Source organism: Octopus bimaculoides, chromosome 3 (genome assembly GCF_046866305.1).
Source record: "Octopus bimaculoides isolate indiv1 chromosome 3, ASM4686630v1, whole genome shotgun sequence".
NCBI lineage: Eukaryota > Metazoa > Mollusca > Cephalopoda > Octopoda > Octopodidae > Octopus > Octopus bimaculoides.
This window is the reverse complement of record NC_142930.1, coordinates 128,598,601-128,624,864: the sequence shown is the minus strand read 5'-3', so window position 1 is coordinate 128,624,864 and position 26,264 is coordinate 128,598,601. Positions and strand designations below refer to the sequence as shown.

The 26,264-nt window shown below is 36.4% G+C and overlaps 1 protein-coding gene across 1 annotated transcript; it reads right to left on the bottom strand.

Annotated features, from left to right (window-relative positions):
- Window positions 1-24,793: 24,793 nt before the first annotated feature.
- On the bottom strand, window positions 24,794-25,295 carry LOC149136686 (histone-lysine N-methyltransferase SETMAR-like). Its single transcript, XM_089348410.1, has 2 exons — window positions 25,241-25,295; window positions 24,794-25,119 (listed from the first exon to the last, which is right to left on the bottom strand). Exons 1-2 carry the CDS (start codon window positions 25,293-25,295, stop codon window positions 24,794-24,796), a joined length of 381 nt encoding a protein of 126 aa, XP_089204536.1.
- Window positions 25,296-26,264: the final 969 nt, after the last annotated feature.

Sequence of the window (26,264 nt, the reverse complement as noted above, 5' to 3'; positions counted from 1 at the left end):
TTACTTGCTTAGAATTGGACCACAGTTGTAGCTTAAGTTTTCCAATTATTACAGGGATATACTTATCTAATATACTTTTGCTTAGTGTCCCTATATCCGACTTAGCCGGGCAAATAAGCCTTAATTTAGGATAATAAATTATAGGGTATCAAAAAAATTATAGAAATTTAATTTACCACCAGTGGTGTAGTAAGAATAAAAATCAGTCAATAGACTATATATTATTCATTTAAAATACAGAGATGCCTATAATAGGACATCTGACCCGCTAGAAAGAGCAGCAAAAGACTACATACCACAAAAATAGGGATAATTTCGAAAGGGAATGAAAAATAAAAACATTTACCAATCTATATTCTGTACCATGGTTTCAAGTCATTTTAGTAAGATAAACATATACCTTACAATGGTCGAACTGTCTTCAGCAGAATAACCAAACAACATATGAACACGAGTCATAGGGAACATGGCTTATGTTCATATGCTTAATTTTTCAAAATTTACCGCGCATTTGCCGTTTACCTAATCGGCAGCAAATACAAAAAATGCCGATTTTCTTTCAGAAATTAGCCAAAAAAATTTATCATTATTAATAAATTATAGGGTAGCAAAAAAAATTATAGAAATTTAATTTACCACCAGTGGTCTAGCGAGAATAAAAATCAGTCAATAGACTATATATTATTCATTTAAAATACAGAGATGCCTATAATAGGATATCTGACCCGCTAGAAAGAGCAGCAAAAGACTACATACCACAAAAATAGGGATAATTTCGAAAGGGAATGAAAAATAAAAACATTTACCAATCTATATTCTGTAGCCTCTTACAATATGTGGCACTTGGTGAAGAATGGAGTTTGATTTAGCAACCCTCATTTGCACCTCCTGCCGCGAGGTAGGTTCATTTGGGACTCTCGATAGGAAGAAGTCCAGCTTTGATTTTAAAACTCCTACATCTACTTTGTGCAGATTCCTCAGGCTCTTTGGGAGATATATATACGTATTATATATAACAGTTGTGGTGGAAGTGATACATGCTGTCCTTGTTACAGATGATGGTGATGATCATGATGATGATGATGACGACGATGATGATGATGATGATGATGACGACGATGATGATGATTGTGATGATGATGATGATGATGATGATGATCATCATCATCATCATATTCGAGGTCACAATCCTCATTATCCTCACCATTACATCATCACCCATACCGCCATCATCATCATCAGTTGCAGCAGAAGCACCCGCAGCACCTGCAGCAGCAACAGCAGTAGCATTATCTTCCTTATTTACCTCCTTTATAATTATGTTGAACGAAAGAGATAAGGAGAGAAAGAGAGTGAAGAGATAAAGAAGCAGTTATGAAAACGAATGAAAAAGAAATAGAGCGAAAGAGACAGGAAGGGAGACAGAGGACGAGAGAAAGAGAGAGTAAGTGAGAGAGAGGGAGAGAGAGAATGGAAGAGAGAGAGAGAGAAATATCAATGTAGTGAAATTCGTTTGCTTTACAAACCTCATAACACAACGAAAGAAAACAAGAATAATAACGCAAATAAACAAACAAACAAATAGATAAATAATATATAATAAAAACGACAAAAAAAAAAGAACAAGAGAACCAAGAAGCAAACAAGCGATTTCTAGAATAACGATTGAAAATTCAATACAGCAAACCGGCACCAAATTTGTACTCATTCGTTCCAAAAAATCGTCTTCTACTAACGTCCAAAATATGCCATCAACTGTTTAATTTAACCAACGAAATTTGCACAGATAAAAATATAAAGCAAAACAACAAGAACAAAAGCAACACCAGAATAAAACTACTACTACTACTACTACTACTACTACTACTACTACTACTACTACTACTACTACCACTACATCTTGTAGCCTTGTGTATTTTTGTACTTTTTGTGTATTGCGTATGTTTGGTTTTTGTAGTTAAGATGCAGGAATTTTATTGTTGCCATTTTTGGCAGAGAGAACGAGAGAGAGTGTGAGAGAGAGAGAGGGGGGGGTAAGAAAGAGAAAAGAGAAAGAAAGGGTGGGAAGTGGAGGGGAAAGAAGGAAGGAAGGAAAGAAAGAAAGAAAGAAAGAAAGAAAGAAAGAAAGAAAGAGAGTGTGAGTGTAAGAGAGAAATATTGAATGTGAAACCTTAAGATAGTCGAATTAAGCCTAGGGCTTTATTCGAAGGGACGACCCATTGCTTCGTTCAAATAGTCGTCTTGTCATGAGAAATTGAATCCATCTTCAACAGCTATTTCCTCTCTGCAATTTTGTCTTCGCTTTTTTTCCTTTTTATTTTCATACTTATTTATTTATTTAATTCATCTTTATTGCATGGAAATTACGTTCACATCTCTCTCTCTCTCTCTCTCTCTCTCTCTCTCTCTCTCTCTCTCTCTCTCTCTCTCTCTCTCTCTCTCTCTCTTTCTCCTTCTTTACACTATTTCTCCCCTATCAATCTTTCTCTCTCTTTCTTTTGCTCTCTGGCATGATGTCTCCATCGCACTCCTCTCTTTCTCTCTCTCTCTTTGTTTTCCCTTATCAATTTTTGTCTTTCTTTTGCTCTCTCTCTGGCATGATGTCTCCATTGCACTCCTCTCTCTCTCTCTCTCTCTCTCTCTCTCTCTCTCCTTCTTTACACTATTTCTCCCCTATCAATCTTTCTCTCTTTTTCTTTCTGGCATGATGTCTCCATCGCACTCCTCTCTTTCTCTCTCTCTCTTCACACATACATAAAGACTCACTTTATTGGAAAACCTTACTCTCTACACCACATTTACTGTCTTTCTATTTTCTTTCCCATTTTTCCTTTCTCTTTCTCTGTTAACCAGGTTTACTCTATATATCTAATTCTCTTTCCATCTTTTACTCTTTTACACGTTTCAGTCATTTGACTACGGCCATGCTGGATCACTGCTTTTATTCGAAGAAATTGACCGACTTGTAAGCCTAGTACGTATTCTATCGGCCTCTTTTGTCGAACCGCTGAGTTTTGGGACATAAGCGCACCAACATCGGTTATCAAGCGATGGTGGGGGCGGGACAAACACAAGCACAAAGACACACGCACAAATACAAATATACACGACAGGCTTCTTTCAGTTTCCGTCTACCAAATCCACTCACAAGGCTTTGGTCGGCCCTATGCAATAGTAGAAGACACTTGCCGAAGGTGCCACATAGCGAAACTGAACCCGGAACCATGTGGTTGAGAAGCAAGCTCCTTATCACACAACCACGCCTTTTCATCTTTTTATCCTCCCTTTTCTTTTAAACCTTCTCTCTGTTATGTCACCTCTCCACTTATCGCTCTATCAGGCTCTCTTTCTCTACACTTCTTTCTCACTCTTTCTCTCTCTCTCTCTTTCTCTCTTTCTCTCTCTCTCTCTCTCTCTCTCAATGTATCTGCCTTTCAACGCACTTACAAGCATCTCACTATAAATCTCTTCTCTCTCTCTCTCTCTCTCTCTCTCTCTCTCTCTCTCTCGCTTTATTTCAATGACCGTCTCTCCCATCTTGTTCGCGTTCTCTTTTAATCGCTCCTTTTGCTCATCCATTGAGCTCTTTTTCTCTCACCACTTTTCTCCGTGCCTCATGCCTTCATTGAAATGGTTGCATTTTCATCTCTACTGAATAATTTTTATTGTGGTTCATTTCGTGCTTCCCAACCACATGGTTCCAAGTTCAGTTCCACTGCGTGACACCTTCGGCAAGTGTTTTCTGGTAATACCTCGGGCTGAACAAAGCCATGTGAGTGGTTTTGTTTGACGGAAACTGAAAGAAGCTTGTCGTATATATATGTACGTATATTTATGTGTGTGTGTGTGTCTGTGCTTGTGTTTGTCTCCCACCATCGCTTGGCAACCAGAGTTGGTGTGTTTACTTCCCCGTAACTTAACGGTTCAGCAAAATAGACCGATGGAATAAGAACTAGGCTTGATAAAGACGTCCTGGAGTCGATTTCTTCAACTAAAACCCTTCAAGGCTGTGCCACAGTATGGCCGCAGTGAAATGACCGAAGGAAATAAAAGATAAAACATGCGATTCCTAATAATATTCAATTATAAAAGTATGAGGGGACTTTTTTTAAGCATCGAATGTTTATTAGGGTCCAGCTGACTAAAACAGCAATCAAAGGGGTCCAAAAGGGAAAAAAGGGTCAAGGAACACAGAGAGCATTGCACCAGAACGAATACAGACATCCATCTTCCTTCCTTCCTTCTTTTCTTTCTTCTTTTCTTCCTTTCTTCTTTCCTTCCTTCCTTACTTCCTTCCTTATTTTCTTCCTTCCTTCCTTCTTTTCTTTCTTCTTTTCTTCCTTTCTTCTTTCCTTCCTTCCTTCCTTCCTTCTTTTCTTTCTTCTTTTCTTCCTTTCTTCTTTCCTTCCTTCCTTCCTTCCTTCTTTTCTTTCATCTTTTCTTCCTCTCATCTTTCCTTGCTTCCTTACTTCCTTCCTTCTTTTCTTCTTTCCTTCCTTCCTTTCTTCTTTCGTTTGATCGTTCCTTCCTTCTTTTCTTTCTTCTTTTCTTCCTTTCTTCTTTCCTTCCTTCCTTCCTTCCTTCCTTCCTTCTTTTCTTTCTTCTTTTCTTCCTTTCTTCTTTTCTTCCTTTCTTCTTTCCTTGCTTCCTTACTTCCTTCCTTTTTTTCTTCTTTCCTTCCTTCCTTTCTTCTTTCCTTCCTTCCTTCCTTCCTTCCTTCCTTCTTTTCTTTCTTCTTTTCTTCCTTTCTTTTCTTCCTTTCTTCTTTCCTTCCTTCCTTCCTTCCTTCTTTTCTTTCATCTTTTCTTCCTCTCATCTTTCCTTGCTTCCTTACTTCCTTCCTTCTTTTCTTCTTTCCTTCCTTCCTTTCTTCTTTCGTTTGATCGTTCCTTCCTTCTTTTCTTTCTTCTTTTCTTCCTTTCTTCTTTCCTCCTTCCTTCCTTCCTTCCTTCCTTCCTTCTTTTCTTTCTTCTTTTCTTCCTTTCTTCTTTCCTTGCTTCCTTACTTCCTTCCTTCTTTTCTTCTTTCCTTCCTTCCTTCCTTCTTTTCTTCCTTCCTTCCTTCCTTCCTTCCTTCCTTCCTTCTTTCGTTTGTTCGTTCGTTCCTTCTTTTCTTTCTTCCTTTCTTCCTTCCTTCTTTTCTTCCTTCCTTCCTTCCTTCCTTCCTTCCTTCTTTCGTTTGTTCGTTCGTTCCTTCTTTTCTTTCTTCTTTTCTTCCTCCCTTTTTTTCTTCCTTCCTTCCTTCCTTCCTTCCTTCTTTCGTTTGTTCGTTCGTTCCTTCTTTTCTTTCTTCTTTTCTTCTTTTCTTCTTTCCTTCCTTCCTTCCTTCCTTCCTTCCTTCCTTCCTTCCTTCCTTCCTTCATTCTTTCGTTTGTTCGTTCCTTTCTTCCTTTCATTCTTTTTCTTTCTTTCTCTTTCTTTCTTTCTTTCTTTCTTTCCTTCTTTCTATCTTTCTTTCTTTATTTCTTTCTTTCTTAATTTTTCTTTCTTTCTTTCTTTCTTTCTTTCATTTTCTTTCTTTCATTTTCTTTCTTTCTTTCTTCCTTTCTTTCTTTCTTCCTTTCTTTTTCAATCTTAATTTTTCTTTCTTTCTTACTTTCTTTCTATCTTTCTTTCTTTCTTTCTTTCTTTCTTTCTTTCTTGCTTTCTTTATTTCTTTCTTAATTTTTCTTTCTTTCTTTCTTTCTTTCTTACTTTCTTTCTTTCTTTCTGTCTCTCTCCCCCTTTCTCTCTCTTTCCATTTGCAACACTTCGCAAAGAGGTATTTTACCCGAAATATCAGGACCATTAAACGCCTTTAAAGTAACATTTCAATATATTTGTTCTAGTTCTTATTCATGTTTAATCTTCCAATTGCATTACTGTAGCTTTCTAATAACGCATTTTTATCCATATAATCATCCACTACACACACACACACACACACAAACGCACATATATATATATATATATATATATATATATATATATATATATATATATATATATATATATATGTGTGTGTGTGTGTGTGTGTGTGTGTGTGTGTGTGTGTGTGTGTGTGTGTGTGTGTGTAATACATATAATCATCTACTACATAGCACATATAACCCATCCAAAGTATATTTTACTGCCTTGTTGCTCCTACAAATTTATGTAAGAATTTCTTTCGAATTACAGATCGTTCTGTTTTAGAAATTTATTTTCCTGTCCCCGCCCAACCTGTTTCCCATTTATTGGATGTGTAATTTGAAAAACAACAAAAACAAACACAAAATAACCAGAAACAATTGTGCGAAAAGAAATCTCTCAGCTGATATAACACCAGCAACAACCGACACTATTACTGGAGAATTTTAATCTTAGTCTTAAGCAAATGTGTCGAGATATCTGGCATACTTGATTTACGATATATGCATCTATGTACGAATGTATGCCTAAATATATATACAAACATAATACTAACATATATATCTATACATACACACACACACACACACACACACATATATATATATATATATATATATATATATATATATATATATATATATATATATGTGTGTGTGTGTGTGTGTGTGTGTGTGTGTGTGTGTGTCTGTGTTAGATATATACATGTTAGTACGTATGACTGTGTTTGCATAAAATACTAAATAATACTGATGTGTACATTCATATAGAAATATATTCATATATACATATATACAGACAGATACAGATACAGACACACATACACATACACACACACACACTCTCTCTCTCTCTTTCACTCTCTCACTCTCTCGCTGTCTATCTCTTTCTGACACATAGATTTTAGAACAGAAAAATATATATTAGAATTGTAAATGTTTGCCTGTATGTGTATGTCTACACACACACACACACACATATATTTATATATATATATATATATATATATATATATATATATATATATATATATATATATATATATATATATATATATATATATATGTATACATATGAATGTATATGTATATGTATATATATATATATATATATATATATATACATACATATATATATATATATATATATATATATATATATATAATACAAAATGGGACAAGAACGCAAAACATCCAGACAGTTAGGTGATACAAAAAAGGGACAACAAGACATCCAGATAGTCGATACAAAGAAAAAAAGGACGGGTCATTCGGAGTTTTCTTTCCTCAGTCGCGTTCCAGTTTATCTTTGCAATTTCGGCTAGTTATACACGAGATTTTTTAAAATCTGGCCCGCCCCAAGGAAAAACTAAGCTAAGAACATTAGATTCCTTGGGAGAAAGCAGCGAATGTATACGAAAACAAGGACAGAAAAAAAAAAAAACGGAAAATGTTACGCAAATACAATAACAGGACATAACATCAGGTGTCTTTTGACTAAGGACGAATTAAATTAAGCTGACGCGTGTGGAAATAAAACCTTACGGCAGGGATACACATACACACATATATAGGCACATATATACATATGTATCTAACGCATACATGCACCTATGCGTATGTGTGTATGGAGTGGCTGTGTGGTAAGTAGCTTGCTTACCAACCACATTGTTCCGGGTTCAGTCCACACTGCGTGGCACCTTGGACAAGTGTTTTCTATTATAGCCTTGGGCCGACCAAAACCTTGTGAGTGTATTTGGCAGATGGAAACTGGAAGAAGCCTATCGTATATATGTATATATTTACGTGTGTGCGTGTGTGTGTGTCATTGTGTTTGTGTCATTGTGTTTGTGTCATTGTGTTTGTGTTTGTCCCCCGCCTACTATCGCTTGACAATCGATACTGGTGTGTTTACATTCCCGTAAATTAGCGGTTCGACCAAAGAGACCGATAGAATAAGTACTAGACTTACAAAGAATAAGTCCTGGGTTCTATTTGTCATGGGTCAACCGATTAAAACATTTTTTGTTGACCTGCTGAAGTTTATCCATGACGTCCAGTGGTAATCATCTTCTTCATTTGTGAATCTCTCCGCTGATTGCTACACACCTTTCCTCAATGTGCATTTCCCGTTACAGATTGGGACATAGAAATACTTCGATGATGAGGGCAGCTTTTAGTCTGCGTGCGTGTATCTTTTCTCGCTTCTTCTGTCTGCAGAGAACATTTATTTCCGAAGTCTTCAGCCCTCACCATTTTCAACAGCAACACTATCAAACTGGCAATGACTTTCATTCGCGAAGGCTTGGTGTAGTACCTCATGAGAATGGACATTTTTTGATATTCGAAAAGTGACGAGCTGAAAGAATCGTTAGTGCGGCGGACAAAATGCTCAGCGACATTTAAGATTTTACGTTCCAAGTTCAAAGGTCGACCTCACCTTATATGGTTTGGAGTTCGATAAAACATGTACCGGCCAAGCAAAAGGGTCGTTCTATTCGACTGACCTTTCGCTGCAAAATTTCTAGTCTTATGCCTGTAATATAGAAAATAATTATTTGATCTTTGAACCACTTCATTGGCCGCTCAAACAGGTTTTGATCACGGTGTAGCTATAGCAGTCATTAGTAGGGTATCTTACTGCAAAAACGTGAGTCGGACATTTGCAATACACGTTTCAATTAATCACAGTTGATACTTGTATTGCGTGCATTCGCTGGTACTGGTGTTATTTCGATGAAGAATATCTCCGTATGCAATCCTATCCCTCCAAATGGCTGAATGAATCTCACTGAATCATGCAATTTTGGCATTAGTGGTCCATGTCTTGCACAGACACAAGACGGCAAGTATGGAATTTAAGGTGCTTCCATAAAAATCGAAAAACTAAGGGTTCCAATCTGGTCAGTGTTTTCTTGGGACAAGGTACGACGGCTAGGCGGTAGCACACTACTGAGGCAGTGCATGCATTCGCTACTTCAGCTCAGTCTTTGAGAGACAGCTACCTTTCAACTCATTTCTGGGTGAACTTAGCCAACCAGACCATGACCTCTTCCCAGTTCCTATCCACCTGGAGACCTGGTCCGAAGCAGATTCCCAGATCCCAAAACTTTCACCGGAACCTCTGTTCACAGACAGAAAGTGCTCCAGCATGGCCTCAGTGTTATGACTGAAACAAATAAAAGTTAAAGTTTACACACACACACACACACACAAACACACAAACACACATATATACGTATATACATATATATATATATAATATAATATATAATATATATATATATGTATGCATGTGTGTCTGTGTACATAGTTATATGGATGCATATATGTGTTTGTGTGTGTATGTATGTGCGTGTGTGTGAAGTGTACACATATATATACAAACGTACATTCATACATACATACCCACATACCTAGATACCTACATACATACATGCGTACATACATACCTATATACATACATACATACATACATGCATACCTACATGCATACATAAATATATGCATACATACATACATGCATATATAATAATACATACATATATACATACATACATACATACATGCTTACATACATACATACATACATACATGCATACATACATACATACATACATACATACATACATACATACATACATACATACATAACTCTTGGTTTGTACATATGAGTGGGTGCTTGTTATTATTGCTTTAAAAAAAAACGTTCTGTTTTCCATTTATAAATAAATCGCAAATATATTTTCGATATCTTTCTTGAACTCAGTGAAAAGGTTATAATTTTCTGAACGAACGTAAAAGCGTTTATATTTTATTTATTGGAATCACAGGAAACACCTGTTGAATTCCATACAATAAGCTCTAATCAGCAGGACTGTTGGCAAAGAAGTTTTTGCTAAAATCACACAGCGTGTTATGTTATCACGCATTTTTTGTTATTTAAAGAATAAACTGATTGTCGTCAAAATAAACGAACGCGAGATAAAAAAAAAAAAAACAACAACATAAACATTAATGATGCCATCTTTGGAAGATTCAAATGATTTACTTTCGCCTTTTTTATGTCTATTTGTCGGGTCGAGGAAAGAGTTATTGTGCGGCCGAGCGATCTGTTAACATTTAATAACTAAACCTCCTTCCTGAATTACACCCTGCTGTTTTTGAAACTGTATGGGGGATTGTATTGGATAATGGCTTTCTATTTACGCTTTTTGAAAATAAAGAGGAGGTGGTCATAACTGATCATTGGGTTGCTCAATCAGGGATGAGTCGAGGTTAGCAATAACCTTATACATATTTAAAACAGCTTGGTTTGATAATATCATGACTTGGTCCTTGAGAACTTTAGTAGTGTCTTCTCAGATGCTGAATGAATGCACGGGTCTCTGCATGGTCACTTGACCTGCTGAAAATAGGAACCAAATCTCAAATCATTCCCCTGTCATAAGGTATGTATTTATTGCATAATGACGGTTTTCTATATAAAATATCTGAAAATAGAGCGGGTGGTCATATCTGGAATGCTTTTGATCATAGGGCTGCTCAATCAGAAATGATGTAGGATTAGCAATAACAACCTGTATGTTATACTTTAATAATCTTGTTAAATATTTTTAGTTGTTTTGACAGGCATAATCTGTTGCCTGGTTTAATAACTCTTTCTATTATAAGGGCAGGGCCTGAAATTTTGGGGGAGGGGTATGGCTAGTCGACTATATCGATTTCAGTGGTCAGTTGGTACATATTTTATCGACACCGAAAGGATGAAAGTCAAAGTCGATCAAGAAAGAAATACTGCTAAACTTATTGTCCAACGTGTTAGTGATTCCGCCAGCTTGCCGCCTTTCTGCCTGGTTTTAAAATGGCTTCAAATTTTGGCACAAGGCCAGTAAGTTCGGGGAAGGGGGTAAGTGTATTACATCGATTCCAGTGCTTGCCGGGGTAAAAGGCTAATTTGATCTTAAGGGGATTTGAACTCAGAACGTAACGACGGACGAAATGCTGCTAAGGGTTTTGCCCGACACGTTAACGATTCTGCTAACTTACTGTCTTTCTGCCTGGTTAAATAATCTTTTCTACGAAGGGCACAAGGCCTGACATTTGGGGGAAGGGGGCCAGTCGATAATTAATCGACCCCGAAAGTATGAAAGGCAAAGTCGACCACGACGGAATTTGAACTCAGAACGTAACGACAGACGAAATACCGCTAAGCATTTCGCCCGGCGTACTAACGATTCTGCCAGCTCGTCGCCTTGCCTGGTCAAATAATGCCACGACTTTGTCCTTGGGTGCTTTAGAGAATTCCAATCAGTTGCTGAATGACTGAACAAGCTCATACAGCATCGATCAAACTGTTGAAAATAGCAACCAAATTCCCTTCAAATCATTCTAAAAGAAAAAATAAAAGATATAAATAAAAAACGAGGACGGTCACTGCTGAAAATCGATTGATCATCGGTTCGCTTGAGTAGGGCTGATCTCGAGATGACAAACAGCATCAACAACAATTCATTCTGTTATAAACATTTGGACCAGTCCCCCGATAACATTACTGCGCTTCCTACCAGTTTTCTCAGCCCTGACAGTGGTCAGAAGTGCCGCTCTTCAGAGAAACGAGTGTCTTTAAATGTATAAGGTTACCATGGAACACAGTACTCTGTGATTTTTGTAAGTTCAAACCACAACGCTTAAAATCATCTCTGCTGATACACCTGACAGCAGTTCTTCTGTCTTTACGTTCTGAGTTCAAACTCCGCCGAGGCCGCCATTACCTTTCATCCTTAAGGGGTCGTTAATATAAATGCTGTCCAAAGAGTAATCCACTTACCCACTTCCTCTAAACTTGGTGGCGCTGTGCCAAAATTTGAAACCAATATATATGTGTGTGTGTGTGTGTGTGTGAGTGTGTGTGTATATATATATATATATATATATATATATATATATATATATATATATATATATATATATATATATATATATATATATATATATATATATATATATATATATATATATATATATATATATATATATATATATATATATATATATATATATATATATATATATATATATATATATATATATATATATATATATATATATATATATATATATATATATATATATATATATATATATATATATATATATATGCACACGCATAAGAGTGGCTGCGTGGTAAGAAGCTTGCTTCTCAATCACATGGTTCCGGGTTCAGTCCCACTGCGTGGGAACTTGAGAAAGTGGCTTCTAATATGTCCTCGGGCCGACCAAAGGCTTGCGTGTGGATTTGGTCGACGGAAACTGAAAGAAGCCTGTCGTATATATACATACATACATACATACATACATATATATATGTATACATATATATATATATATATATATATATATATATATATATATATATATATACATGTATATATATATATATATACGTACATATGTATATGTTTGTGTGTCTGTGTTTGTCCCCCACCCTCGCTTGACAACCAATGGTGGTGTGTTTACGTCGACATAACATAGCGGTTCGGCAAAATAAACCGATGGACTAAGTACTAGGCTTACAAAGAATAAATTCTGGGGTCGATTTGTTCGACTAAAGGCACTGCTCCAGTATGGCCACAGTCACATGACGGAAACAAATATAAGAATACATACGTACATATACATACATATATATATATATATATATATATATATATATATATATATATATTATCTATCTATCTATCTGTCTATCTATCTTTCTATCTATCTATCTATCTGTCTATCTATCTTTCTATCTATTTATCTATCTGTCTTCCTCCATCTTTCTATCTATACCTCTGTCCTGGCCTCTACTTCACTGCTATACTCTTCTGTCCCTTCCTCCTTGTTCCACTTCCTCCCTCCACCATCCTCTCTGCTCTCGTGTGACCTGTGGTCAACTTTCTTTTCACTCCAGCCGCTGTGAAGGCAAGACGAACTACTAGCGTTCTACCTCAGAGTTGCGTTTGGCCGTACGGCTTTTGAATGTTGTTTTCACTGTCCATTTTTTCCTGTCTTGGTTTGTGTTTGCCACCTTGGAATCCTCTGTGTAGTGGGTTGATCCACTACTCAGGAAGAGACTATTCTAGAGTACGTTCTGTCTTATCTTCGAAACGTCTAGATAGAATAGAGACAGCTGATGAAGGGATATTCCAAGTGGCTTTCCGTTTTCCTATATGTTCGTTCCGTTGTCTGTAGTTTATTGTTCTAACGTCCTGTACCCTGATATGCATGTATATACACATGTAGATGTAAGTATGTACATATATGTGTGTATACATGTATATATATTCTTTGTATTATTATATATATATATATATATATATTGTTTATCTGCGTAATTGGCTCTCTCTCTCTCTCTCTCTCTCTCTCTCTCTGTATATATTTATGAGTGTATGTATATATATATATTGTCATTTGTGTAACACTGGCCTGGGCAAAAGATCTGGCTTCTAAAGGAAGTACATCGGCAGAAAGGAAACAGACTGAAGAGAAACAGGAGCTGTTCGTCAGCTTAAAAGATTTAAATGACAGCAGACTGGAAGAGTGAGCCTCAATGCCGTCACGCGATTAGTGATATCTAGATTACCGTTAATCCCTCTGAAATAAAGCTCTACGTCTCAAATCAGGGATCGGCATAGTGATCAATATTGACTCCCAAGGGTTTATGTGAATTTCCAAGGGTCCGATATTCAGATTATATGAATGTAATATGATTGAGTCTTTATTGTTCTTTATCAATTACGTCAAGTATTCTTTTTTATTAAATTTCTTGAAATATTTCGTATAAAAATGCGATAACGACACGAAAATAAAAAAAAAACACCTCTTTTACTTATTTCAGTCATTGGACTGCGGCCATGCTGGAGCACCGCCTTTAGTCGAGCACATCGACCCCAGGACTTATTCTTTGTCAGCCTAGTTCTTATTGTATCGGTGTTTTTTACCGAACCGCTAAGTTACGGGGACGTAAACACACCAGCATCGGTTGTCAAGCGATGTTGGGGGGGGGGGGACAAACACAGACACACTAACACACACACATATATATATACATACATATACTTATATATGACGGGATTCTTTCAGTTTCCGTCTACCAAATCCACTCAGAAGGCTTTGGTCGGTCCGAGGCTATAGTAGAAGACACTTGCCCAAGGTGCCACGCAGTGGGACTGAATCCGGAACCATGTGGTTGGTAAGCAAGCTACTTACCACACAGCCACTCTTGCGCTTCCTCCTCCATAAAAAAAAAAAAAAAAAAAAAAAACCGAGGGAATTGTTTATTAAATACATTTTTACTTAATTATAATTTATGATTTTATTTTAGAAATTCACAAGGTGGCGGTCGATTGGCTACCAACGATTCTATGAAGAAGGTCAATGAAATCCATGTCATTAGAAGTTTGCCGCCCCACTCTTGACCCTGTTGAATAAAGAACCACTTGATGAGTCTGATGAGCACCCAAGCGAGATGGACATAATTGGAACGTCTCTGGTTATAGATCATAGCTGAGTTTATTCTATATCTTTTACTTGTTCCCTTCATTTGACTGCGGCTATGCTGGGGCACTGTCCTTAAAGAATTTTTAATCGAATGAATCGACTCCAATATTTAAAATTTCTTTTAAAGCCAGGTAAATTTTCTATCTACTTCCTGTTCCGAATCGCTAATTTACGGGGACATAAGCACCCTAATACCGGTTATTGAGCGGTGGTAGAGGTTAAATACAGACACAAAATCACACACACGACGGGCTTCTTTCAGTTTCCGTCTACTAAGTTCATTCACGAGGCTTTGGTCGGCCTGAGGCTATAGTAGATGGCACTTGCTCAACGTGCCACACAGCGGGACTGAACCCAGAACCATGTGATTGGGAAGCAAGCTTCTTACCACACAGCCACTCCTGCACCTATGTATGTATATATATATATATATATATATATATATATATATATATATATATATATATATATATATATATATATATATATATATATATATATATATATATATATATATATATATATATATATATATATATATATATATATATATATATATATATATATATATATATATATATATATATATATATATATATATATATATATATATATATATATATATACATATACATATATATATATATATATAGAGATGTAGATATAGATTGATTGATAGATAGATAGATAGATAGATAGATACACACACACACACACACACACACAACAGGCTTCTTTCAGTTTCCGTCTACCAAATCCACTCACAAGGCTTTGGTTGGCCTGAGGCTTTAGTAGAAGAAACTTGCTCATGGTGACAAGCAATGGGACTAAACGCGGAATCATGTGGTTGGAAAGGGAGCTCCTTACCACACAGCTATGTCTGTGCCCATAAACGATAATGACAACGCAGTTTCAAATAAATTTCACTGGCCATTCCCTAAATACATAATACAATCGCTCAGTTTGTTATTATATGGAAGCATGTTACTCATAGATGTAAATCTGCTATTTCTTCGCTATTGATGTTGACCAAGAGAAAGCCAAGAGCCAATACAACTTTGAATCTATGTCCGCGTAGGTATTGCCGTCAGAATTCATAGAACCAAATCAGAAAACGCAAAATAACCCGCTCGATTCACGTACAGTTCGAACCACATCCACCACCCTGAGCAAGTCCTCCATTAACTTTTGCATAATAAATCACAATGCATAGTATAAGGGATGGGATGTATAAGGTGGTCCGAAAGTCTTGTCACCCCCTACCAAAAAATACTAAGAATAATAAAGGACCAATATAATAATATCAAACACATCTGCCGGTTCACTTATCGCGTTTCACCTATCGCGGTTATTATTTAAGCTTACGTCGATTTCTCTGTGGTGTTGTTTTGCATTTATGATAGAATAAATATTCTTTTATTTGTTTCAGTCATTTGACTGTGACCATGCTGGAACACCGCCTTTAGTCGAACAAATCCACCCCAGGATTTATTCTTTGTAAGCCTAGTACTTATTCTATCGGTCTCTTTTGCCGAACCGCTAGGCTACGGAGACGTAAACCCATCAACAGCGATTATCAAGCGATGGTGCGGGGACAAACGCACACACACACACACACACACACACACACGCACACACACACACACTCACACACACACACACACACACACACATATATATATATATATATAGAGAGAGAGAGAGAGACGACGGGCTTCTTTCAGCTTCTTTCGACCAAACCCACTCTCAAGGTTTGGGTCGGCCCGCGGCTGTAGTATAAGACACTTGCTCAAGGTGCAACTCAATGGGACTGAACCCAGAATCATGTGGTTGGGAAGCAAGCTTCGTACCACACAGCCACTCCTGCGCCTATGTATATACAAATTATAAAATCGATAAAAAAATGTACAGTACAGTACTGTTTCTACTTTGCAGGTTTTCACCTATCGCAGGAAGGTTCTGGAACGTAACACCCGCGATAGTCGAGGGATTATTGTATTCACTTTTATTGGCACTAGCACTGTCACACATATGATGCGGTGCCATATCCTGTGCGATATTTAACGAAGCTGTTGGTGTTCATACAGGCCTTCTCGATGTGTGACAATGTCAGTGTCAACGGAAGTGACTATGCTAAAATCAGTACGTGTGTGTGATATTATTATTAATTGTTCCTTACGCACTGGGGTCGATGCAATCGACTTAATCTTTTTGTCTATCCTTGTTTGTCACCATCTATGGATGTATGCATATGTATATGAATGAAAAAAAATATATATGAACACGCGCACATACACACACACACACACACACACATTTGTAGCTCTCTATATATGCATGTGTGCATTATGTATGGCTGTATGTATATGCATATGTTAGTATATATGAATGTGCATGTATTTGTATGTATTTCTGCACACATACATACGTACATACGTACGTGCCTGTGGACAATAAAGAAATAAATATCTTCGGTAGGGAAAGGCGGTGAGCTGGCAGTGTGACACAGTGTGTGACAAGGTTGGCCCCTTTGAAATACAGGTACAACAGAAACAGGAAGAAAGCGTGAGAGAAAGTTGTGGTGAAAGAGTACAGCAGAGTTCACCATCCCCACCCTGCCGGAGCCTCGTGGAGCTTAGGTGTTTTCTCTCAATAAACACTCACAACGCCCGGCCTGGGAATCGAAACAGCGATCCTACGACCGCGAATCCGCTGCCTTAACCACTAGGCCATTACGCATCCACTATGTATGCATGCATGTATGTATATATGTATTTGGACGCATACACACACAGACACACCGATATATTTCCACTGTGGTTGTTTTTCTAGCTTCAGGTTTGGAGTATTATTGCTTTACTTCAATGCATAAAGAACATACAAGCAGAACAAACCACTGATAAAACTTTAATTGTAGAAAACACCAAATACTATTTAAACCGTTTAAGTACTAATCCTAATACCTACACCTAGACATCACCCCCACTCCTCCGCTTTCTCAGCATCATCATCATCACCAACAACATCATCAGTATTATTATTGCTGTAGTTATTATTATTATTATTATTAGTATCAGCACTGTTAACGTTAGTAGAATTGATGTTGCTACCGATGTCGTTTTTATTGTCGTTACTGCAGATAAAACTCTGTGGAATACGATTTAAGTCCATGGAAATTAATCCTGTTTTTGCAAAAAATTTTTCTTCTACGCAATTCTTATACAAACTTTTCAATGAGTTGCTTTGAGAGAGTGAATGGAAACTGACATCTCGTATGTATATTGCCAATAGGAACCTTAAAAACCGCTTTCGAATCTTGTAAATATGAAAGGGTTTTATTCATACACACACACACACTCACTCGCATACTTACCCCCCCCACACACACACACACATGCGTAAGTATATATATATATATATATATATATATATATATACACACACACACACACACACACACACACACACACATATATATATATATATATATATATATATATATATATATATATACACACACACACACACACATATATATATATATATATATATATGTGTATATACTTACGCATATAAATACATACACACCTATATACATACATACATACATACATATATACATACATGCACACACACTCACACACATATATATGCATGGGTGTATGTGTGTTTGTTTATGTATGTATATGTTTGTATGCATGTACGTATGTATGTATTCTGTATGTTATGTACAGACATATTTGTAGATGTATGCATATGTATAAGAACGTGTATATATGTATACATACATATAGGAATGAAAATATATATATATATGAACAGGCGCACATACACACACACATATATATGTAGCTCTCTATATATGCATGTGTGTATTATGTATGGCTGTATGTATATGCATATGGTAATATATATGAATGTGCATGTGTCTGTATGTATTTCTACATGTGTATGCATGTTTACGAGTAGATTTTTACATATAAGCGAACATACACACAAATATACACTGATGCAATCGCATAGATAGATAGATAGATAGATAGATAGATAGATAGATAGATAGATAGATAGATAGATAGATAGATAGATATAGTTATTTACATATCTGCATATAGGTTTTTTTATACATTAATCCAACTTAGATAATCACATACAACTTTGTAGTGAGGGAGAAAACCAAAAACGTAATTTCAATTTGTAAAAAATGGCGGATATTCTCTGCGATGATACTACAGCACAACAAAAATCTGATATGGAAGAAAGATAAGTTTATAAAGTCTTGTATTTAAGGACAGAATCATGAAATCGGGAAGGAAGAAATTTACGCGAAGACAAAACCTCAAGCTGACTTCAATTTGAGGCCAAGGAAAATCAAAATTTGAGATATACCTATCATGGTCTACCTGAAAAGCACTTGAGATTCTAAATCCAATCTTATCTTATGATGTATGCTGGGTAATCCGGAAGGAATTGAATAAGAAAAATATAAACAAATGCTAAAACGAAGATAACAAGATGAACACATGAAAACGACGGATCAAAGGAATCTTGGTGCTGCTTGATAATAAAAACAGCAGCAGAATTAAAACAAATCCGCTTTGATGTTGATCTTTGGATGCAAGTAAGACTGCATTGTATAGAAGTTCTCTTCGCAGCTATGTACGTTAGGATGTAACGTACATGCGGTTGACGAAAACATTGTGAGTAGAATTTGATGGACAGAGACAGAGTGGCTCCTTCAGAGGGCCTGTTCTTGTTTTGGGATGATAATTCAATCAGGTTGCTACCCAGTTTAATTACTTGTTCCTCCGGGGTTGGGGGTGCGGATTTAGTGGCCTCCACTCTCTTGTAAGCACTAAGGCCCGTTCTGTGATCTGAGGATAACTTCTCTCGTTCTTTCCAGCAGTTCCAAGCTCCTAGAGGGCTCATCCAGTTCCTTATAGACTATTCTGAGTCCATCAAGACGGAATTTATTTTCAGTGGATATAGTTTTGCGCATCATTGAGCCTAATTTTGAACGCAATCAACCATAAAACCAGTGGCACAGCAGAGGTTGAGACGACCAGAGACCAAATATAAGTCAAGTTTTTTTCTTTTTAAGCAAGTTTACCTTTTCCTAGAAGAAAGTTCTAAGGAGAACTAAGGGTCCTTCACTTCCAGTGATTCATAGGCGAATTAACCCATAACTGGGACTTTAACAGGTGCTACTGCGCAAGGTTAATAGTGGCTAAGAGATAGTTCCGCACTTCTCAAAACACTCCCTTACCTGGATCCCACTACAGGATGCAGTTTCAAGTTATACCCAGGACGTACATACATACATACATACATACATACATACATACATACATACATACGTACATGCATACATGCATACATACATACATACATACATACGTACGTACGTACATGCATGCATACATACATACATACATACATACATACATACATACATAAATACATACATACATACGTACGTACTACGTACATACATACATAGATACATACATGCGTAAATACATACATACACAAATCTTGAGAAATTAGCTTCTCAAAACCAAAAAGGCGAAATCTAATTCGAAGACTGCAGATTCAATCCATCACAGGAACTGTAAAAATCTATAGAACTTTCCAGAAGTTTATCATTTAAGTATATATGAGCATGTCTAGATATGTAACTCTATGCATGAGAATAAATACATAAAACATACAAATCTGCACATATACATACATACAAATCTGCACACAAACATACATACATACATACATAATACATACATACACAAATACCCTATTGCTGATGTTGAAATTCCAATGAAGAAGCCTTGAAAAAATGTGGCATCTCAAGGCGATTACCGTACCAGTGAGTGTAGGATCTCTAAGAGTGATACAAAGAAAAGGTACTGAAACCTATTTGAAAATGATACCAGGCTTACCATCCCTACAGGAAGTGCAAAAAATCATGTTAACTGGAAGAACTCATGTACAGAGAAGAGCATTATCGCTGTGAAAACAACATCCATTCATGAATTTATTTAATTATTAATTTTTTTACATACATATTTTACCTGTGAATTTGCGTTTGTAAACTGGGAATGCATACAATGATCTTCTCTGTCCTAGGTGTACGGAAAACACTCAACGAGAAATGGAAGAAAATTTGAAGAAAGAAGAAAAAAAACAAACAATAATAACAATAATAAGGATAACAATAATAATGGTGCTCCAAAAGTAAGGGGTGTTACCTTAGTTCACATGAAACGAACAGCTGACACTGTAATACATCTCCAGCTTTAGAAGCTGTGCAAAGGCAATAATGATAATAATAATAATAATAAAGATACTTTCTGCTATATGCACGAGGCCTGAAATGTTGGAGAGGAGGCTAGTCGATTACATCGACCGCAGTACGCAACTGGTACTTAATTTATCGACCACGAAAGGATGAAAGGCAAAGTCGAACTCAGCGGAATTTGATCTCAGAACGTAGAGACATACGAAATGCTGCGAAGGCTTTTGTCCGGCGTGCTAACGATTCTGCCAGCTCACCGCCTTCATAATAATAATAATAATAGTCTTTTCTACTGTAGGCACAAGGCCTGAAAAGGCGAAATCTAATTCGAAGACTACAGATTCAATCCATCACAGGAACTGTAAAAATCTATAGACCTTTCCAGAAGTTTATCATTTAAGTATATATGAGCATGTCTAGATATGTAACTCTATGCATGAGAATACATACATAAAACATACAAATCTGCACACATACATACAAATCTGCACACAAACATACATACATACATACATACATAATACATACATACACAAATACCCTATTGCTGATGTTGAAATTCCAATGAAGAAGCCTTGAAAAAATGTGGCATCTCAAGGCTAGTTGATTAGATCGAATCTAGTACGCAACTGGTACTTAACTTATCAATCCAGAAAAGATGAAAGGCAAAGTCGTTCTCGGCGGAATTTGAACTCAGAACGGCAACGTAAAGTATTTCGCCTTAATAATAATAATGATAATTATAATGACGATAATAATAATAATAATAACAACAACAACAACAACAACAACAACAACAATAATGATAATAATGATAATAATGATGATGATGATGATAATAATAATAATAACAACAATAATGATGATAATGATGGTGATGATGATAATAACAGCAACAACAACATATACACGTGCGCGCACGTGTATGCGAGTGTGTGTGCGTAAGTGTGCGTTTGTGTGTCTGTGTGTGTGGATGTGCATGTGTTTGTGTGTGCGTTTGTGTGTGTGTGTGTGTGCGTTTGTGTGTGTGCGTTTGTGTGTGTGTGTTTGCGTGTGTGTGTCTGTGTGTGTGGATGTGCGTGTGCTTGTGTGTGAGCGTTTGTGTGTGTGTGTTTGTGTGTGTGTGTGTGTATGTGTGTGTGTGTATGTGTGTGTGTGTGTGTCCGTGCACATAAAGGGAAAGTGATAGAACAAGAGTGATATGAAAACAGACCAGACTAGATGTCAACAACAATGACACTTTGGTTGGGAACGTTTTGATTCATGAAGCGACAGGTGGTCGAAGACAACTTTGGATAAACAGGAAAACCCATGCGCAGTCATATAGCACGTACCTGCACCCATCTACACTCACACGCACACACGCACACACACATACACACACATACATGTAATTCTATCTGAGGGATTTATTAGTTTTGCCTTAACAGAATTGAAGCCAGTCATATATATATATATATATATATATATATATATGTATATATATATAGGAAAATGTAAAAAAAGCCAGAATGCTGAACTGGGAGCATAATTTAATTAAGATTTTTTCTAACCGGTTTTCATTGCGATGAAGCAAATTATCAAGAAGGAGAATGAAAATGTTTTTTTACAAAGAAGTACAAAAAAGTACAAAATGAAGAAAATAATATATAAAACAATAATATATAAAAAAAAATAATAAATATACCCATACATTATATTGTCTTTGAGCTTTTGTAGTTCAATAGTAGTTCGTCCATAAGGAACAAATAAACCTCCCTCAATACCGCCAAATTCCACTCAGTGGCCACATAGACTCTTGCGCCAGAAACAAAAACCCTAAATTCATTATATTCCCTTTCTATCAATGTAAAGACAGAATCTCCACACAAGAAAGAATCAACAAGGAGAATCTTTTCATAGAGAAATTCCAACCATTTCTTAACACACACACCCCTCAGTGACCTTATTTCTCTATGAACAGACACAAACTTCCTGTTTTGAAAAAAAGAGTTCATAACTCTAACTAAAACACTTGTCTCCCCTTACACACACTTCCTGTTTTGACACCACATTTCCTGCTTAACACAAACTTTTAACCCTTTTTTTAAACCTAACAAAACTCAACTCTCATGCATCCTTATTTTTCCTACCAATTTATACATGAACTACTATTGAACTACAAAAGCTCAAAGACAATATAATGTATGGGTATATTTATTATTTTTTTTATATATTATTGTTTTATATATTATTTTCTTCATTTTGTACTTTTTTGTACTTCTTTGTAAAAAAACATTTTCATTCTCCTTCTTGATAATTTGCTTCATCGCAATGAAAACCGGTTAGAAAAAAATCTTAATTAAATTATGCTCCCAGTTCAGCATTCTGGCTTTTTTACATTTTCCTATTATTTCTCCACGTGCGGTTAACACAACCCCACTATTTACTGACTTATATATATATATATATATATATATATATATACACATATATAAATCAAAGAAAAATGTTACAAAAAGAAAATAGAAACTACACGTGGAAATGTGTGTGTGTGTATATATATATGTACAGCCTTTTTGTTTGTTTAATTCACCGTTTCGTTTTCCCGTCTTGTTTTCCGTCCGCCACTACCCTCCACGAAAACAATTTAATTTGTGTTCGTGGGAAGAACCATTTTAACGATGCGTACTGCCTTAATTCTTTGAAACGCCGGAGTTTTAATGGTGGCAGCTGATGAAGGGATGTTTCTATGTGGCCTGCATGTTTGTTGCACCATGTTTACCATTTTTGTCCTTGTTCTTTTGCCACGTCATGTACCCAGTTATGTATCTATATGTACATGTGGATGAACGTATATACATACATGTACATATATATGCATATACTCATATATTGTTTATATATATATATATATATATATATATATATATATATATATATATATATATATATATATATATATATATATATATACATGTATGTATGTATGTATGTATGTATGTATGTGTAGCTGTAATGCATGAATTTATATGAAGCATAAATATATGCATTTTAATATTTGTAATATATACATGCATATATACATACATGTAATATATACATACATATATAGGCGTAGGAGTGGCTCTGTGGTAAGTAGCTTGCTTACCAATCACATGGTTCCGGGTTCAGTCCCACTGCGTGACACCTTGGGCAACTGTTTTCTACTATAGCCACGGGCCGACCAAAGCCTTGTGAGTGGATTTGGTAGACGGAAACTGAAAGAAGCCCGTCGTATATATATGCATATATATATATGTGTCTGTGTTTGTCCCCCCTCCCCCCGAACGTCGCTTGACAACCGATGCTGGTGTGTTTACGTACCCGTAACTTAGAGGTTCGGCAAAAGTGACCGATAGTCAAATGACTGAAACAAGTAAAAGAGTAAATGAGTTTACAACCCACCCCCCACATACACATGCACGCACGCATGCGCATACACTCATATGTATTGGGTTGGCAAGAAAGTAATTTCGGTTTTTTAGTGTGAAATGAAAGTCATTTTGTTTTTTCGTACGAAGAATGAACTTTAATCAATTCTTTCATTTTGTTCAATGGCCTTTTGCCAACTTTCTGGCAACTTCATAATTCCGCGCTCATAGAATTTCTGGTCCTTATCAGCCAAAAACTGAAGCAAGTGCGATTCAGGTCATCATCATTATTGAAAGTTTTACCAGTCAAAAAATTTTGCAAACTTCGAAATAAATGGTAATCTGATGGTGCAAGGTCAGGGTTATATGGTGGATGCGACACCATTTGCCAACCAAGCTCCAATAATTTTTCACGAATTAACAAAGACAAGTGTAGTTTAGCGTTGTCATAGTGGATCACGATTCTTTTACAATTTGCTAAATCTGGCCGTTTTTCTTTGATTGCTTCCTCCAGTTTCATTAGTTGTTGAGAGTAAACATCTGAATTGATCGTTTGGTTCCGTGGAAGCAGCTCAAAATACACAATATCTTTGTAATCCCACCAAATTGACAGCATGACCTTTTCTTTTGATGCAATTCAGCTGTCGATGTGTCTTGTGCTGGTTCATTACACTTGGATCACGATCGTTTTCGATTGATGTTATTGTAGACGATCCATTTTTCATCACCGGTGATGATTCGTTTCAAGAAAAGGTCGATTTCATTGCGTTTGAGATGCATATCGCAAATATTGATAAGTTGTGTTGAGTGAATCTCTATCAATTTATGTGGAACCCAAATATCGAGATTCTTAACGGATCCAAGACATTTTAAGGGATTTTCAATTGTTATGTGTAATACATTTAACCTCTCTGCGGTCCTTCGCACAGTTATATAATCAGATTCAATTATGGCTTTGATTCGGTCACCATCAACTTCAGTAAGTCGACAAGAACGTTGGTCATCTTTGAGTGAAAAATCTCCAGAACAGAATTTTTTAAAACCATTTCTGACACGCACGTTCCGCTAAGCAATCAGCACCATAAACTCCACATATTTCTTTGTGATCCTCTGCAGCTTTCTTGCCTTTACGGGAATAAAAAAGCAAAATATAGCGAAAATCTTCGTTTTTGCCCGCCATGTTTAAACTGACACTGAACTAACAACAGCTGTAAGCAAAATTACGCGTAATCTGCTTCTAAAGCAAGCTAAAAGTAACGGCTATCAAATGTGAAAAAGAAAAATCATAACATTGACAAAAGTCATTAAAGAAAATTGTAACTGTCTATTCGCGAGAAACGAAATTACTTTCTTGCCAGCCCTATATATGTATATTGAGAAAATGATATGCCCAATTTAATCAATGTATCTGCATGTGTGCGCGTGTGTGTGTGTATATATGTATTTTTTTAATTTTTTTTATGTGTTTCAGCCAAGTGGCTGCGGTCATGCTGGTGCAATCATTAGACCCCGGCCATTCTGGAGTACCGCCTTGAAGAATTTTTAGTCGAATGAATCGTTCGCAGTTACTCTTTTTCTTTTTTATCAAGCCTTGTTCTTATTCTATCGGTCTGTTTTGACGAACCGCTAAGTCACTGAGGAGGTAAACAAATCAATACAGTTTGTCAAGCGGAAGCGAGGACAAATACAGACACAAAGGAACACGCACACAAACACACATGCACGCGCGCAATCCATATATATACATATATACATACTTATACACACGACGGGCTTCTTTCAGTTTCCGTCTAACAAATCCAAGGTGCCAGGAAGTAGTACTGAGCCCAATGGTTGGGAAGCAAGTTTCTTACCGCACAGCCATACTTTATATTACATGTATATATTTATTGGTACGCAAACAAACCAACACCGATTTTGAAGTGGTAGCTTGTTGGTGGGGGGGGGGGAACAGAAACACAAAGAGACAGACACACAGATACATTTACGTGACGGGCCTTCACACAGTTTCTGTCAACCAAATTCACTCTTGATTTATTGATCATCCCGAGTTTATAGCCGAAGATACTTGCCCAAGGTGCCACGCTGTGGGATTGAACCCGAAATCATGCAGTTGTGAAGCGATTTTCTTAACCCCACAGCATTGGCA

Coding starts and splice junctions, on each gene's coding strand:
- LOC149136686 (XM_089348410.1), bottom strand. CDS start 25,295: ATGGCGGGCAAAAACGAAGATTTTCGCTATATTTTGCTTTTTTATTCC. Junction 25,120..25,240: donor GCTTTTTTATTCCCGTAAAG/GCAAGAAAGCTG, acceptor TTTCACTCAAAG/ATGACCAACGTTCTTGTCGA.